General features: G+C 41.5%; 1 protein-coding gene across 3 annotated transcripts in view; it reads right to left on the bottom strand.

The window, feature by feature from the left end:
- DYNC1I1 (dynein cytoplasmic 1 intermediate chain 1) overlaps positions 1-18,454 on the bottom strand; it is a 322,553-nt gene that overhangs the window by 286,157 nt on the left and 17,942 nt on the right. For all 3 annotated transcript variants that reach the window (XM_075827746.1, XM_075827745.1, XM_075827744.1), the window contains exons 2-3: positions 10,652-10,712; positions 6,646-6,858 (exon numbers count right to left, since the gene is read on the bottom strand). In XM_075827746.1, the coding sequence (XP_075683861.1) occupies positions 6,646-6,849 (204 nt within the window). In that variant the 5' untranslated portion in view covers positions 6,850-6,858; positions 10,652-10,712. The remainder of the gene's footprint in view (positions 1-6,645; positions 6,859-10,651; positions 10,713-18,454) is intronic.

Raw genomic sequence — 18,454 nt, forward strand, 5'->3', positions numbered from 1 at the left:
TTTAATGTCAGCTCTCCTGTGTGGTGTAGTATAGAGGATCTGTCAGCTCTCCTGTGTAGTATATAGGACCTGTCAGCTCTCCTGTGTGGTGTAGTATAGAGGATCTGTCAGCTCTCCTGTGTAGTGTAGTATAGAGGATCTGTCAGCTCTCCTGTGTGGTGTAGTATAGAGGATCTGTCAGTTCTCCTGTGTGGTGTAGTATAGAGGATCTGTCAGCTCTCCTGTGTAGTATATAGGACCTGTCAGCTCTCCTGTGTGGTGTAGTATAGAGGATCTGTCAGCTCTCCTGTGTAGTGTAGTATAGAGGATCTGTCAGCTCTCCTGTGTGGTGTAGTATAGAGGATATGTCAGCTCTCCTGTGTGGTGTAGTATAGAGGAGCTGTCAGTTCTTCTGTGTGGTGTAGTATAGAGGATGTGTCAGCTCTCCTGTGTGGTGTAGTATAGAGGATCTGTCCTCTCTCCTGTGTAGTGTAGTATAGAGGATCTGTCAGCTCTCCTGTGTGGTGTAGTATAGAGGAGCTGTCAGTTCTCCTGTGTGGTGTAGTATAGAGGATCTGTCAGCTCTCCTGTGTAGTATATAGGACCTGTCAGCTCTCCTGTGTGGTGTAGTATAGAGGATCTGTCAGCTCTCCTGTGTAGTGTAGTATAGAGGATCTGTCAGCTCTCCTGTGTGGTGTAGTATAGAGTATATGTCAGCTCTCCTGTGTGGTGTAGTATAGAGGAGCTGTCAGTTCTTCTGTGTGGTGTAGTATAGAGGATGTGTCAGCTCTCCTGTGTGGTGTAGTATAGAGGATCTGTCCTCTCTCCTGTGTGGTGTAGTATAGAGGAGCTGTCAGCTCTCCTGTGTGGTGTAGTATAGAGGAGCTGTCAGCTCTCCTGTGTGGTGTAGTATAGAGGAGCTGTCAGTTCTCCTGTGTGGTGTAGTATAGAGGAGCTCTCAGTTCTTGTGTGTGGTGTAGTATAGAGGATCTGTCAGCTCTCCTGTGTGGTGTAGTATAGAGGATGTGTCAGCTTTCCTGTGCGGTGTAGTATAGAGGAGCTGTCAGCTCTCCTGTGTAGTGTAGTATAGAGGATCTGTCAGCTCTCCTGTGTAGTGTAGTGTAGTATAGAGGAGCTGTCAGCTCTCCTGTGTGGTGTACTATAAAGGATCTGTCAGCTTTCCTGTGCGGTGTAGTATAGAGGATCTGTCAGCTCTCCTGTGTGGTGTAGTATAGAGAAGCTGTCAGTTCTTCTGTGTGGTGTAGTATAGAGGAGCTGTCAGTTCTCCTGTGTGGTGTAGTATAGAGGAGCTGTCAGTTCTCCTGTGTGGTGTAGTAGGATCTGTCAGTTCTCCTGTGTGGTGTAGTATAGAGGATCTGTCCGCTCTCCTGTGTGGTGTAGTATAGGGGATCTGTCAGCTCTCCTGTGTGGTATAGTATAGAGGAGCGGTCAGCTCTCCTGTGTGGTATAGTATAGAGGATCTGTCAGCTCTCCTGTGTGGTGTAGTATAGAGGATCTGTCAGCTCTCCTGTGTGGTGTAGTATAGAGGATCTGTCAGCTCTCCTGTGTGGTGTAGTATAGAGGATCTGTCAGCTGTCCTGTGTGGTGTAGTATATAGGACCTGTCAGCTCTCCTGTGTGGTATAGTATAGTGGATCTGTCAGTTCTCCTGTATGATGTAGTATAGAGGATCTGTCAGCTCTGCTGTGTGGTGTAGTATAGAGGATCTGTCACCTCTCCTGTGTGGTGTAGTATAGAGGATCTGTCAGCTCTCCTGTGTGGTGTAGTATAGAGGATCTGTCAGCTCTCCTGTGTGGTGTAGTATAGAGGATCTGTCAGCTCTCCTGTGTGGTGTAATATAGCGGAGCTGTCAGCTCTCCTGTGTGGTGTAGTATAGAGGATCTGTCAGCTCTCCTTTGTGGTGTAGTATAGAGGATCTGTCAGTTCTCCTCTCTGGTGTAGTATAGAGGATCTGTCAGCTCTCCAGTATTGTGTAATATAGAGGATCTGTCAGTTCTCCTGTGTGGTGTAGTATAGAGGATCTGTCAGCTGTCCTGTGTGGTGTAGTATATAGGACCTGTCAGCTCTCCTGTGTGGTATAGTATAGTGGATCTGTCAGCTCTTCTGTATGGTGTAGTATAGAGGATCTGTAAGCTCTGCTGTGTGGTGTAGTATAGAGGATCTGTCACCTCTCCTGTGTGGTGTAGTATAGAGGATCTGTCAGCTCTCCTGTGTGGTGTAGTATAGAGGATCTGTCAGCTCTCCTGTGTGGTGTAGTATAGAGGATCTGTCAGCTCTCCTGTGTGGTGTAATATAGAGGAGCTGTCAGCTCTCCTGTGTGGTATAGTATAGAGCAGCTGTCAGCTCTCCTGTGTGGTGTAGTATAGAGGATCTGTCAGTTCACCTTTGTGGTGTAGTATAGAGGATCTGTCAGTTCTCCTGTCTGGTGTAGTATAGAGGATCTGTCAGCTCTCCAGTATTTTGTAATATAGAGGATCTGTCAGTTCTCCTGTGTGGTGTAGTATAGAGGATCTGTCAGCTGTCCTGTGTGGTGTAGTATATAGGACCTGTCAGCTCTCCTGTGTGGTATAGTAGAGTGGATGTGTCAGCTCTCCTGTATGGTGTAGTATAGAGGATCTGTCAGCTCTGCTGTGTGGTGTAGTATAGAGGATCTGTCAGCTCTCCTGTGTGGTGTAGTATAGAGGATCTGTCAGCTCTCCTGTGTGGTGTAGTATAGAGCATCTGTCAGCTCTCCTGCTTGGTGTAATATAGAGGAGCTGTCAGCTCTCCTGTGTGGTGTAGTATAGAGGATCTGTCAGCTCTCCTGTGTGGTGTAGTATAGAGGAGCTGTCAGCTCTCCTGTGTGGTGTAGTATAGAGGATCTGTCAGTTCTCCTGTATGATGTAGTATAGAGGATCTGTCAGCTCTGCTGTGTGGTGTAGTATAGAGGATCTGTCACCTCTCCTGTGTGGTGTAGTATAGAGGATCTGTCAGCTCTCCTGTGTGGTGTAGTATAGAGGATCTGTCAGCTCTCCTGTGTGGTGTAGTATAGAGGATCTGTCAGCTCTCCTGTGTGGTGTAATATAGAGGAGCTGTCAGCTCTCCTGTGTGGTGTAGTATAGAGGATCTGTCAGCTCTCCTTTGTGGTGTAGTATAGAGGATCTGTCAGTTCTCCTGTCTGGTGTAGTATAGAGGATCTGTCAGCTCTCCAGTATTGTGTAATATAGAGGATCTGTCAGTTCTCCTGTGTGGTGTAGTATAGAGGATCTGTCAGCTGTCCTGTGTGGTGTAGTATATAGGACCTGTCAGCTCTCCTGTGTGGTATAGTATAGTGGATCTGTCAGCTCTCCTGTATGGTGTAGTATAGAGGATCTGTCAGCTCTGGTGTGTGGTGTAGTATAGAGGATCTGTCACCTCTCCTGTGTGGTGTAGTATAGAGGATCTGTCAGCTCTCCTGTGTGGTGTAGCATAGAGGATCTGTCAGCTCTCCTGTGTGGTGTAGTATAGAGGATCTGTCAGCTCTCCTGTGTGGTGTAATATAGAGGAGCTGTCAGCTCTCCTGTGTGGTATAGTATAGAGCAGCTGTCAGCTCTCCTGTGTGGTGTAGTATAGAGGATCTGTCAGTTCTCCTTTGTGGTGTAGTATAGAGGATCTGTCAGTTCTCCTGTCTGGTGTAGTATAGAGAATCTGTCAGCTCTCCAGTATTGTGTAATATAGAGGATCTGTCAGTTCTCCTGTGTGGTGTAGTATAGAGGATCTGTCAGCTGTCCTGTGTGGTGTAGTATATAGGACCTGTCAGCTCTCCTGTGTGGTATAGTAGAGTGGATGTGTCAGCTCTCCTGTATGGTGTAGTATAGAGGATCTGTCAGCTCTGCTGTGTGGTGTAGTATAGAGGATCTGTCAGCTCTCCTGTGTGGTGTAGTATAGAGGATCTGTCAGCTCTCCTGTGTGGTGTAGTATAGAGCATCTGTCAGCTCTCCTGCTTGGTGTAATATAGAGGAGCTGTCAGCTCTCCTGTGTGGTGTAGAATAGAGGATCTGTCAGTTCTCCTGTGTGGTGTAGTATAGAGGATCTGTCAGTTCTTCTGTGTGGTGTAATATAGAGGAGCTGTCAGCTCTCCTGTGTGGTATAGTATAGAGGAGCTGTCAGCTCTCCTGTGTGGTGTAGTATAGAGGATCTGTCAGCTCTCTTGTGTGGTGTAATATAGGGGAGCTGTCAGCTCTCCTGTGTGGTATAGTATAGAGGAGCGGTCAGCTCTCCTGTGTGGTGTAGTATAGAGGAGCTATCAGCTCTCCTGTGTGGTGTAGTATAGAGGATCTGTCAGTTCTCCTTTGTGGTGTAGTATAGAGGATCTGTCAGTTCCCCTGTGTGGTGTAGTATAGAGGATCTGTCAGCTCTCCAGTATTCTGTAATATAGAGGATCTGTCAGTTCTCATGTGTGGTGTAGTAGAGAGGACCTGTCAGCTCTCCTGTGTGGTGTAGTATAGAGGATCTGTCCGCTCTCCTGTGTGGTGTAGTATAGAGGATCTGTCAGCTCTCCTGTGTCGTGTAGTATAGAGGATCTGTCAGCTCTCCTGTGTGGTGTAGTATAGACGATCTGTCAGTTCTCCTGTGTGGTGTAGTATAGAGGATCTGTCAGCTGTCCTGTGTGGTGTAGTATATAGGACCTGTCAGCTCTCCTGTGTGGTATAGTAGAGTGGATCTGTCAGCTCTCCTGTATGGTGTAGTATAGAGGATCTGTCAGCTCTGCTGTGTGGTGTAGTATAGAGGATCTGTCAGCTCTCCTGTGTGGTGTAGTATAGAGGATCTGTCAGCTCTCCTGTGTGGTGTAGTATAGAGGATCTGTCAGCTCTCCTGCTTGGTGTAATATAGAGGAGCTGTCAGCTCTCCTGTGTGGTGTAGTATAGAGGATCTGTCAGTTCTCCTGTGTGGTGTAGTATAGAGGATCTGTCAGTTCTCCTGTGTGGGGTAGTATAGAGGATCGGTCAGTTCTTCTGTGTGGTGTAGTATAGAGGATCTGTCAGCTCTCCTGTGTGGTGTAATATAGAGGAGCTGTCAGCTCTCCTGTGTGGTATAGTATAGAGGAGCGGTCAGCTCTCCTGTGTGGTGTAGTATAGAGGAGCTATCAGCTCTCCTGTGTGGTGTAGTATAGAGGATCTGTCAGTTCTCCTTTGTGGTGTAGTATAGAGGATCTGTCAGTTCCCCTGTGTGGTGTAGTATAGAGGATCTGTCAGCTCTCCAGTATTGTGTAATATAGAGGATCTGTCAGTTCTCATGTGTGGTGTAGTAGAGAGGACCTGTCAGCTCTCCTGTGTGGTGTAGTATAGAGGATCTGTCAGCTCTCCTGTGTGGTGTAGTATAGAGGATCTGTCAGCTCTCCTGTGTCTTGTAGTATAGAGGATCTGTCAGCTCTCCTGTGTGGTGTAGTATAGAGGATCTGTCAGCTCTCCTGTGTGGTGTAGTATAGAGGAGCTGTCAGTTCTCCTGTGTGGTGTAGTATAGAGGAGCTGTCAGCTCTCCTGTGTGGTGTAGTATAGAGGAGCTGTCAGTTCTCCTGTGTGGTGTAGTATAGAGGAGCTGTCTGCTCTACTTTGTGTCTACTAGTACGTGGGAACCTCTGATCCTTTACTGAGAAGTTATGTCAAAGTGGATTTTTCATACTTATGTCGCCCTGTCTGAGGGTCTAAAGATATTCATATATTCATGTTGCCCCCGCCGTGCAGTCGCTGATTGACACTTTCTCCCAATGCACAGTAACTTAGTGGTCGATACCCAGCGTCAGAGGCAGAAAGTAAAATTGGGTCAGGGGGCCCCATTTTTCAGATAGTTGCGGTCTCTATAAATGTCAGAGAAAGGAATATCCCTTGAAAGGGATATTCCTGTCATCACATATACAGCCCCTAAAGCCAAAGTGTTATACAGGAGTGTAGTAGGTTTAAAAGGAAAACATCTCACAGCCGGGATATACAATTACAATCCAGCACCATGCTCAGTGATGTAAGTTATACTGGCCTCAGCTTCATCTGCGCACTTTGAATCTTATCCCTGAAATTCCTTCAAGAATATTTTTCTTGAAGAAACTCTCTAGACAGAGCTATTGTTCTAAAAAAAAGTTTCATCAGATTTATTACCCCACTGGGTCTGCTGACCCTATGGTTGGTCTGTTGACGCTATGGTTGGTCTGTGAGTCAACAAAGATTGGACCTCGCAAATTGAATCCAATTGTAGTATCATTTATTATGTATTGTTAAAGGCTATGTAAACCTTCGAAAACTTTTTTTTATTTAAAAAAAAATATATATATAAGACCGTGTATCATTGTGTTTGGTGCAACTTTCTAATTACTTTTTATTAAAAATTATTTTTACTTTTTGAGATACAGCTGCTCTGTAACCTATATATAGAGCAGCTGTATCTAGCGCTGACACCTGAATCCGTCAGGTCAGCGGGACTGACAGGTTCAGTGTCAGCAGGTCCTGTTATCCATCACATCTAAGTTATGAACTTAGATGTGATTGGTAAGAGCTCGATATTGAGTGTCAGACACACGCAGGACCCGATGACACTGAACCCGTCAGTCCTGATGACACTGACACACCATTGTGTTTTAGTGCCTAGAGGGACAATTCCACATGAAGTCTTATAGTTTGCTGCATGAATGTCTTACCTGGACTTTCCCAGTGTGAGTAACTACTGCAGGCGCTGCAATCTCCTCTTTAATACGTCGTCCAGGACCTCGGGCTGACGCAACCCTAACTTGTTTTTCCTGTGGCTTCGCTGCCTTTTCCTGGCTGCTGCTCCCTGCAGCCGATGTGTTCTCTGACTTCTTTGGATCTTTTTTCTCTTTTGAAACTCTTCGTTTTGGGGGCATCACAAAAACCTGGTAATATTACCCAGAAAAGAAGAAACTACTTCAATAGGGTAAATAAAAAGGTATATGCAATTAAAGGAATTTTCTAGCCGGTATAACTCCTGAGGCTAGGCCATCAATAGCTGATCGGTCGGAGCCCGGCTCCCGGGACCCCCGCCGAGCTGTTTTGAAGGGGCCGCAGCGTTCATACGAGCGCTGCTTCCCTTTCATTTCTTCTTGCACACTGTGAATCCTCAACACGGATGTAGCGGCGATTCGCAGGTATTGCAGCCTTTTCTCCCATTCACTTCAATGGGAGAAGAAGGCTGAAATACATGTGAATTGTCGCTACATGTGTGTTCACTGCCTATTTTGAGGATAGGCCATCAATTTTTACTGGCTGAAAACCCCTTTAATAAGACATTTAAATTAGATATAGAATTATTAAAATATTTATTCTTGCTCATGGGAAAAAGTATTATATTAGCTTTTGTAGGGGGAATGTTATATTCTTGTACATAGGGGGCAGTATTATAGTAGTTATATTTTTGTACATAGGGGCAGTATTATAATAGTTATATTCTTGTATATAGGAGCAGTATTATAGTAGTTATATTCTTGTATATAGGAGCAGTATTATAATAGTTATATTCTTGTACATGGAGCAGTATTATAGTAGTTATATTCTTGTATATAGGGGCAGTATTATAGTAGATATATTCTTGTATATAGGGGCAGTATTATAGAAGTTATATTCTTGTATATAGGGGCAGTATTATAGTAGTTATATTCTTGTATATAGGGGCAGTATTATAGTAGTTATATTCTTGTATATAGGGGGCAGTATTATAGTAGTTATATTCCTGTATATAGGAGGCAGTATTATAGTAGTTATATTCTTGTATATAGGGGACAGTATTATAGTAGTTATATTCTTGTATATAGTGGCAGTATTATAGTAGTTATATTCTTGTATATAGGAGCAGTATTATAGTAGTTATATTCCTGTATATAGGGAGCAGTATTATAGTAGTTATATTCCTGTATATAGGGAGCAGTATTATAGTAGTTATATTCTTGTATATAGGGGCAGTATTATAGTAGTTATATTCTTGTACATAGGGGGCAGTACTATAGTAGTTATATTCTTGTATATAGGGGGCAGTATATAGTAGTTATATTCTTGTATATAGGGGGCAGTATTATCGTAGTTATATTCTTGTATATAGGGGGCAGTATTATAGTAGTTATATTCTTGTATATAGGGGGCAGTATTATCGTAGTTATATTCTTGTACATAGGGGGCAGTATTATAGTAGTTATATTCTTGTACATAGGGGGCAGTATTATAGTAGTTATATTCTTGTATATAGGGGCAGTATTATAGCAGTTATATGCTTGTATATAGGGGCAGTATTATAGCAGTTATATTCTTGTACATAGGGGGCAGCATTATAGTAGTTATATTCTTGTATATAGGAGCAGTATTATAGTAGTTATATTCTTGTATATAGGGGCAGTATTATAGTAGTTATATTCTTGTATATTGGAGGCAGTATTATAGTGGTTATATTTTTGTATATAGGAGGCAGTATTATAGTAGTTATATTCTTGTATATAAGGGGCAGTAATATAGTAGTTATACTCTTGTATATAGGGGGCAGTGTTATAGTAGTTATATTCTTGTATATAGGAGCAGTATTATAGTAGTTATATTCTTGTATATAGGGGACAGTATTATAGTAGTTATATTCTTGTATATAGGAGCAGTATTATAGTAGTTATATTCTTGTATATGGGGGGCAGTATTATAGTAGTTATATTCTTGTATATAGGGGGCAGTATTATAGTAGTTATATTCTTGTATATAGGGGGCAGTGTTATAGTAGTTATATTCTTGTATATAGGAGCAGTATTATAGTAGTTATATTCTTGTATATAGGGGACAGTATTATAGTAGTTATATTCTTGTATATAGGGAGCAGTATTATAGTAGTTATATTCTTGTATATAGTAGGCAGTATTATAGTAGTTATATTCTTGTATATAGGAGTAGTATTATAGTAGTTATATTCTTGTATATAGGGGACAGTATTATAGTAGTTATATTCTTGTATATAGGAGCAGTATTATAGTAGTTATATTCTTGTATATAGGGGGCAGTGTTATAGTAGTTATATTCTTGTATATAGGAGCAGTATAATAGTAGTTATATTCTTGTATATAGGGGGCAGTATCATAGTAGTTATATTCTTGTATATAGGAGCAGTATTATAGTAGTTATATTCTTCTATATAGGGGCAGTATTATAGTAGTTATATTCTTGTATATAGGGGGCAGTATTATAGTAGTTATATTCTTGTATATAGGGGGCAGTATTATAGTAGTTATATTCTTGTATATAGGGAGCAATATTATAATACTATCAAGTTAAATTATTAACTCCTTAACGCCGAAGGACGGATATATCCGTCCTCAGCAGCTGCTAGTTCGCGCAGGAGGACGGATATATCCGTCCTGTGATGGCGCGGGTACTGAGACTGTACCCACGCGATCAGCGGCAGGAGCACGGCTGTTATACACAGCCTGGCTCCTGCTGCAACTGCCGGAATCTAAGCGCGCTCCGATTCCGGCAGTTTAACCCATTAAATGCCACTGTCAATAGTGACAGCGGCATCTAATGTGTTTGACAGAGGGAGGGAGCACCCTCTGTCACCCGATCGGCGCCCCCGCAAACAAACCGCGGGTCGCCGTCGGGTTTCCAAGACAGCCGGGGGTCTAACAAAGACCCCCAGGTCTGTCTTCTGCAACTGCCTGTTAGGCGATGCCGGAGGCATGACCTAACAGGTTGCCTGTCAGTTTTACACTGACAGGCAATAATGCTTTGGTATACTAAGTATACCAAAGCATTATATATGCGATCGGCACATCGCATAGTGAAGTCCCCTGGTGGGACTTAAAAAAAAAATGTCAATCAGTTAAATAAAGTTTGTTGAAAAAAAAAAATAATAATTACAGTCAAAATCAAATAAAACTACTTTTTTTGCCCAAAAAGTGGTTTTATTCAGTAAAAGTGTCAAAACAAATCACACATACACATATATGGTGTCCCCGCGATCGTAACAACTTGACCAATAAAATGAACACATTAATTAAACCGCCGGATGAACGGTGTCCAAAAAAACCGCAAAAAACAACGGCAAAATTCCCTCTTTTCTCCCATTCCCCCCATAAAAAATTAAATAAAAGTCAATCTATAAGTCCTATGTACCCCAAAATAGTACTAATGAAAACTACACATTGGCCCACAAAAATCAAGCCCACATACGGCCACATCGACGGAAAAATAAAAAAATGACGGCTCTTGGAACGCGGCGATGCAAAAACAAGTAATTTTTTTCTAAAAGGGTTTTTATTGTGCAAACGTAGAAAAAACATATAAAACCTTTACATATTTGGTATCCCTGTAATCGTGCCGACCCATAGAATAAAGTGAACATGTTATTTACGCTGCATAGTAAACGGCGTCAATTTATAACGTGAAAATGAATGCTGGAATAGCTGCTTATTTTCAATTCTCTCCTAAAATAAAGTTAATAAAAGTTAATCAATATATAATAAGCATCTAAAAATGGTGCAGTTACAAAATACAACTCGTCCCGCAAAAAACAAGCCCTTATACGGCTATATAGACGGAATACAAAAAAGTTACGACTCTTGGAATGCGACCGTGAAAAAACAAAAAATAATCCTTGGTCATTAACGTGCAAAATGGCCCGGTCATTAAGGGGTTAAATCTGTTTGGCTCTCATGTGGTTCTCACCTTTAAATTTCAAGGTCCCAGTTTTGATGGAGACCTGCAGTGTAGCCAAGAGCCTTTTCACCTAGAAAAGAAAAAACACCAGTAAATATAAACCCTCCAGTTATTGTTCTTGTTATTTTTCAAAAGTAACAACAGGAAATGTCAGTCATCAGTGGGGTAACTTGAAGCTCTTGGGCCCCCTAATGCCTCCTCTGTAACAGAGTCTTCAGATAAGATGCATCATTTATATTACTAATCTCTTCATATGAGGCAGAGGGGTCTTTCAGACTCGGAGGCCCCATGCACACGACAGTATTTTCATTTACATCAGTAGCCGTCGTTATTTACGGAAGCGCCTATAGACTTCTATGGGAGAGTCCTTGCCGTAATTACTGACAAGAACAGAACGGGTTTCTCTGATTTTTTCAGCACGAACACCCATCCGTAAAAATACTGAAAGGTGTCCGTGGCCAATATAAATTAATGGGGCCTATTACTGTATTTTTCATCAGTAATTACGAACCCATCCATTTCTATTGGCCACAGAATTATGTGTCCTGTTTTTGTCAGTAATTACGGTAAGGACTCTCCCATAGAAGTCTATGGGCGCTTCCATAAATATGGACGGCTACTGATGTGCATCCGTATTTACGGAAGCATTGCTAAGCAACATATTGATGACATCATTTGCAACCTCCCTCTTTTTGTAAGGATCCGTATATACGGATGGAATACGGATGCATTACGGACCGCAATTACAGACACCCTTCCGTATATACTGATGAAATACGGATGCCTACTGATCCGTATTTACGGACAGTATTTCGGGATAGATGAAAATACTGTCGTGTGCATGAACGTTTATGTAGTCCGTGTGACGGCCATTAAAACAACGGCCGTCACGCGGACTCATGTATTTCAATGGGGCCGTTCACACGACTGTTTCAACGGAGCATGTGAAGAGTCTGAAAAATGGGACAGTCCTATTTTCCTGCGTGTCACGCATCCCTCTATTGACTCTAGGCTATGGGAGGGATCTGTGACCACGCGTCCCGCACGGGTGAAGCTCGGACGTGAAAAACGGCAGTTTTCCACGTCTGAGGTTCGCTACGCTCGTCTGAATTTAAACTTATGCTACAGGGCCTGGGTGCGATTGTAACCTCGTCACCCCCTACTGTACGCCCCTGCTGCAGCTCTTATATACTGTAGTTTGTCACCAACTTTTATCCAGACACTCGGAACGATTTATCTGGTTGTACGTTGCTACTTTGTAACTTTATCGCTGTATTGCTTGACAGAGTAGCAATTATCGACTCCTACAGGAGCTGTAATGGCTGCAATTTTTATTGTCACTTTTGGAAAATTTGGAGAAAATAAACTATTATAACTAAGAAACAGCTGAACAGGATTGAAAAAAATAAAAAGCTTAAGTGCAGAGAAGAGCTCAAGTATTTCTATTTACTGCTGATTTTTCTTTTTTCAAGTGAAATAACCGTTTCAAGGAAAAAAAAATTACTAGATTTTAGGGCACTAAACCACCAGCATGTTGTTATACTGCCGGGGTCTAGTGTCTTAAATATGCCCCTCAAGAACTGTCCGTTTTAGGATATTGGATAAAAAGAAGTTATAAATTACCGAAGAAGAGTCCTGAGATGAGTCCAGCGTCATCCTGCTCCTGTAGGAAGGTGCACACAAACGTTTTTTTGGGCATTGTTTGAGGCCATTTTTGGAGCTGTTTTTCTATTGACCCAATAAAAACGGCTCCAAAAAGGCTCAAAAAGTCACACGCTTTTCTTTTTACGGGGAATTTTTTTACGCGCCGTTTTTTTTCAAATGGACGCGTAAAAAAATGCCCTGTCGGAACGAAGCGCCGTTTTTCAGATTGAAATCAATGGGCAGATGTTTGGAGGCATTTAGCTTCTGTATTTTCAGCCATTTTTCGAGGCGTTTACACCCTGAAAAACAGATGTAAATAAGACGTGTGAATATACCCATAGTGCCCTAAAATCCCGTAACGGTTTCACGTTGCAAAGTTTGGTGCAGAAAATCTGCAGGTAAACGCAGGCAATTCCACAGGTAATTTTATGCATTTTTAGGTGCGTTTTTTTACATTTTGATGTGGAAATAGGTGCGTTTTTATGTTTTTTTGCGGAATTTGGTGCATTTTTTTTAGAAATTAGGCATATACAATTCGCAAGCGGAAACGCAAGATAAATTGATATGCTGCAGAATTTAAAATACACACCGCAGGTTAATTTGTGCAGAAAAAATCTGCAACATGTAGATGAGATCTCTTGAAATCTCATTTACTTTGCTGATACTGTATTACGCTGCGGTTTTGCCGCTCGAAAATACGCGTGGCAAATCCATACGTAACATGCAGCGTCTGCATTGGGCCTAGAAGGATAATTGCCAACTTTCCTGCAATGTCTGAGAGACTCCTGGAGAAAGGGGAAACTTCTCAGCCAGTCAACAGCTTTGAAAAGGATTATGTGATATACACTCCCCGATTCTTAACTATTCCCATTATTTTTCAGGTTTTTATTGATTTACTATTTTTTATTTATAAGTTTTTTTGTTTTTTATTATTTGTATTTTTATACATATTCTTATTGATGATGTTTTACAGTCTGGGTTGATTGCTCAGATTATTTTGGGCCTTTAGGATGCAGCAATTTTTTTTTATTTTATTTTTTTTCCTCACTGCACTCCAAGATCTATCATTATTTTATTTTCCTGTTTGTTTTTTTTAATGATGTATTATTTTAAAATAATAAAACATGTGTTTATTGAAAAAGGGGTTTATTTTTTTGGAGTGGGAGGGTGTTTGTTACTAAACATTTTTGAACTAGGAGACCTGAAGCTGCAATTTCTTGATCACATTAAGGGTATGTTCACACGGCCTATTTTTGGCCGTAAACGCCCAAAAAATCGGAAGCAGAACACCTCCAATCATCTGCCCATTGATAGCAATGGGAAATACGGCGTTCTGTTCCGATGGGCCGTTTTTTTACACGGCCGTTTTGAAAAACGGCCGCGTAAAAAAACGGCCGTGAAAAAGTGCATTTCACTTATTGGGACGGTCTTGAAGCCGTTTTTCATAGGCTCTATTGAAAACAGTTCCAAAAACGGCCATAAAAAAACGCCATGAAAATCGAGAGTGGCTTAAAACGTCTGAAAATCAGGAGCTGTTTTCCCTTGAAAACAGCTCCGTATTTTCAGACGTTTTTGAGTTTGTGTGTGAACATACCCTTACAATGCTTTGTAATACTAAATGCCCTTTTACACAGGCCAATGATCGGGCAAACCAACGTTCATGATTGCACGTTCCCGATCACTGCCCATTCATATGATCGCACGTTCCCGATCACTGCCCATTCATATGATCGCACGTTTCCGATTACTGCCCATTCATATGATCGCACGTTTCCGATTATTGACCATCGCACGTTCCCGATCATTGACCTGTGTAAACAGGGTAACGATCAGCCGATGAACAAGCAAATGCGTGTTCATCGGCTGATCTGCTCGTTTATGCAGCATTAAATATTATCGTTGTTGGCATCGTATCTTCCTGTGTAAATGGGGAGACGTGCTGCCGACATAATGGTAATGCATGGGGGCGAAGGACCGTAGAAACTATACATAGCTCCTTGTGAAAGGAGCCAATGAGCGCCGATCAACGAGTTGATCGGCACTCGTTGTTATGGCCAAAATTGCCCGATGTAGAAGGACCCTTAGAATTTCTAAGCATTATTGCCTGTCCGTGATATTCCTCTGGCATTGCCTAATAATCATATACCTATGTCAAACATAAGACCTTTACTAGGCGCCAGGATGCCATGGTTTCCTATCTGCACACGGTGATGAAGTTCAAAGGGTGCCGATGGGCTGACAGAGGGAGCCCCCCTCTCTGTTAAACCCCTTAGATGCCACAGTCACTATTAACCACGTAATCTATGGGGTTAAATAACTAGGATTTGTCAATCATTATCGGCCACCGCACCAAGCGACATTGGGGCCAGGTGACCTCCATCTCGATATAGGTGTGGATCCCAGAGCTGTCACGCACAATTATCAAAAATTTTTAGTATATCCTGTGGATATGTCGTACATATCTAAGCTAGGAATACGCCTATTTGGAAAAATAAATTGTAAAACCCCTTTAATAAACCTTAAGCTATGTTCACATCTGATTTTGGCCCTTCTGTTGAGGTTTCCGCCACTTGCGTTGGGGAATGTTCACACGCTGAGTCAAAAACGTCTGAAAATACGGAGCTGTTTTTTTCAAGGGAAAACAGCCCCTGATTTTCAGAAGTTTTTTAAGCGATTTTCGCTGCGTTTTTTAAGGCCGTTTTTGGAGCAGTTTTCAATAGAGTCTATGAAAAACAGCTCCAAAAACGTACCAAGAAGTGTCCTGCACTTCTTCTTCGCGGCTGTTCTTTTACACGGCCGTTTTTCAAAACGGACGCGTAAAAAAACGGCCCATCAGCACAGAACGCCGTTTTTTCCATTGCAATCAATGGGCAGATGTTTGGAGGCGTTTTGCTTCCGATTTCTTTGGCCGTTTTTCAGCCGTTTACGGGCCGAAAATGGGCCGTGCGAACATACCCTTATTGTTGCATCAAAATGACAAATACATTAAGTCAATGGGGTCCATCGGGCACCATTCAGACTCGTCGCACAATGGATCCAGCACACCGTTATGAATTATGTTATAAACAGAAGCCAAGTAAAATAAAACAGGTCTCTGTAACATTATCTTTGTATGTTATAAAATACAAAATTAGTATAAATCTTTTTCTCTCTCAGATGTAAAAAAAAAATTTTTGGGGGGGGGGGGGGGTGCAATGCAATATGCACATGATTGTTCGCCCAAAAACTGTGCAAATCTAATTTCAAACCACCAACTAACTACACCTCATCCCCAGCAGATATAGTGAGTGGCTTCATCCTGGCATCATATATCGCTGACTCCGACATTCCTCCTGGTTTTGTTAGACAATCCATCTCCTAATCTGTAGCCGGTGCAGCGCAGCTGACATAGCGAGTCGCAGCTTCTCCGAATGTCGATGAAAGTTTCATGACAACGGGGTGGACTATGTTATGCAACAACCTACTATCAAGAGCAATTAGCATGATAATGAGCTCTTCTACTGTCTGTTCCCTAATTATATGGTGTAAGGAAGCATGCGGGCCATAACCCATAGAAACCACAAGAACATATCTTCTAGTACTCTAGTGCTGTGAAGATTGAGGTTAATAATGTATCAACCTTATCTAGGTTATCTTTGCTTCTATGCTACGTGGCCAAAAGTATGTGGAGCCCTGAACGTCACATTAATGGGTGATGGTTGAAGAACATCTCATTTCAAAACCATTGGACATCATTCCAAAAGCATGGACATTATTATGGAATTAGTCTCCCTTGTGCTGCGATAACATCCCCAAATCTTCTGGGAAGACAGGCCACTAAATATTTGGAACAGGTCCATTCGACCACAAGATCATTGATGAGGTTGCGGACTGATGTTGGGTGATGGATTCCAATACATCCCAAAGGTGTCTAATATAGTGGAGGTCAGGACTCTATTCAGGCCGGTGAAGCTCCTTGACACTAAACTTGATTTATTTTTTATTTTTTTTTAAACCATGTGACCTGGGGAATTGTCTTGTCCAAACAGGAAAAGAGCTTTCTTAAAGTTGAAAGCAATAGATTTTCTAGAATATCATTGTCCCCCTCCCATGCCCATTTATTAAGATAATAAGGATGTGATAGTATCCTCTTTATTAGCTGAAAAAGAGATCTACCGTAAAGAGTGTCGTTTGCTCTGGAGGAGTTGTCCCAGCCAAGAATTTCATGGTTACACTTTAATCTGAATGACTGGCATGTAATACCACATTTGACCTGTAGTGGCCACTGCAGAAGTAATCACCATTCTGGCGATCAGTTGATTGCAGAAAAATATAATAAAAAGGTATCTAAGGTACATTCAGCAGTGGTACTGCCCTGGAAATATTACAGCAAAACTGCGTGTGAATACAGCCCATTGTGAGGAAACTGGGCCATTCGAGATCCCAGGTCTTCATTTGCTTTGTAAATGAGGGAATCTGTCCTGATTGACACCGAGCGCTCCCATTACGGCAAAAATTTTGCAGAAATTAATCCTGAATTGAGCACTTTCTCTGATAATCTGTTGCGGTAGATTTATTCTCTTTATTCTCACTCTCCATTTCTGTATCTGGTTTGCAGAGATATGATTAGCGGCCGCCATATGTATATGGATACTTTTCAAATCGGTCTCTGATCCTGCAGTTTTTTTAATGGAATTTCTATGATATTCTGTACGTTGAGCAGATTATTACTGAATTTGATATTTCTATTTAGAAAATCGGTTTATTTTATAAACTTGTATGTAGGGCCATTTCCCGGCTTTCTACAGACCCTGAAAGGCGGGTAAATTTACACTCACCCCTGCAGCCTCTGTCCTTTTTTTTTTATTCTCTTTTTATTGAAGTTTTTACATATAACATAAGTAACAAAACTTGGTATTACAAAAAAAAAAAAGCGGTCGTAACTAGGTCTAGTTACTAACGAACATAGACTATCAGCAAATTACACGATATTACCAAAAATATAAATTCTTAAGCGGTAACATCCCAAAAGTTTTTTGGGGGGGGGAAGTAGAGGGGTAAGGGAAGACCGGGTGAAAGTTTACATCAGTTTCTGTTTAGTCATGCGAAGGTAAAAGTTTATAATTTTTAAAATGAACAATTCAATATATATTCTGCAGTTGATCTAAAAATTAACAAAAGTTTCCAAACCTTCTGGATCATGACGGGTAAAAGTTTCCAGGACCGATAGTTCTTCCATTTGAAAAAAAAAAAACTGCTCAACTTTTTGGAGCCAGTGGGTAATTCAGGCAGATGTTTGATCCTGGGAAATCAGAGTTTTGGCCTCTGACGAGAGCATTAACCCTTGGAGCAACAGGCATTTTTCGTTTTTTCATTTTCGTTTTTCCCTCCCCACCTTCCAAAAAGGCATAACTTTTTTATTTTTCCATCAAAACAGCCGTATGAGGGCTTGCCCTTTTTTTTGTGGGACGAGTTGCAGTTTTTAATATCACTATTTAATGTACTGAAAAACTGGAAACCATAATTGTGATAACAATTGTTTTGTGTCACCATATTGTAAGAGCCATAACTTTTCTCTTTTTTTTTTATTCAGCGTCGTGGGTGCTTTTTTTGGTGGGGAAACCTTTGTTTTTTTTAGTGGTACCATTTTTGAGTACATGCCATTTTTGTATCACTTTTTATTCCATTATATTAGGGAGGTAAAGCAACCAAAAAACAGCAATTCTGGCATTTTTTTATTTAATTTATTTTTAAGCAGCTCACCAATTATATAAAAATGTACAGGATATTTCTTTTTACTTTTATTTTTTTTAGCCCCCCCCCCTAGTGTACGGTATTTTCAACTGGTTTCTAAGCCCTGTTGCTAGCAATGCTTAATAGGAGCAGAGAGGTGGCAAACCTAGGTGCCTTCAGTCTGTCTCCTGCCATAGTCACCCCGCGATTATGACACGTGGGGGGGGTGATGGGCTGATGGAGGGGGTTATCCCCCTCTAGCAGCTTAGCTGTCACAGTTGCTATTGAAAAAAGTAACTTTATATGAATTTCCTAGTTGTGCGATACCTCGAGAGAAAGGGGATACATTTGTTAAACACTGAAGGTCGTTTATAAATCAAATTCTCAAGAAGAGACTCAATGTCTTCTTAGGGGTAGAAGGAGAGATTGGAGGTGGCCATAGACTCGGATAACGGG

Source organism: Rhinoderma darwinii, chromosome 5 (genome assembly GCF_050947455.1).
Source record: "Rhinoderma darwinii isolate aRhiDar2 chromosome 5, aRhiDar2.hap1, whole genome shotgun sequence".
Taxonomy (NCBI): domain Eukaryota; kingdom Metazoa; phylum Chordata; class Amphibia; order Anura; family Rhinodermatidae; genus Rhinoderma; species Rhinoderma darwinii.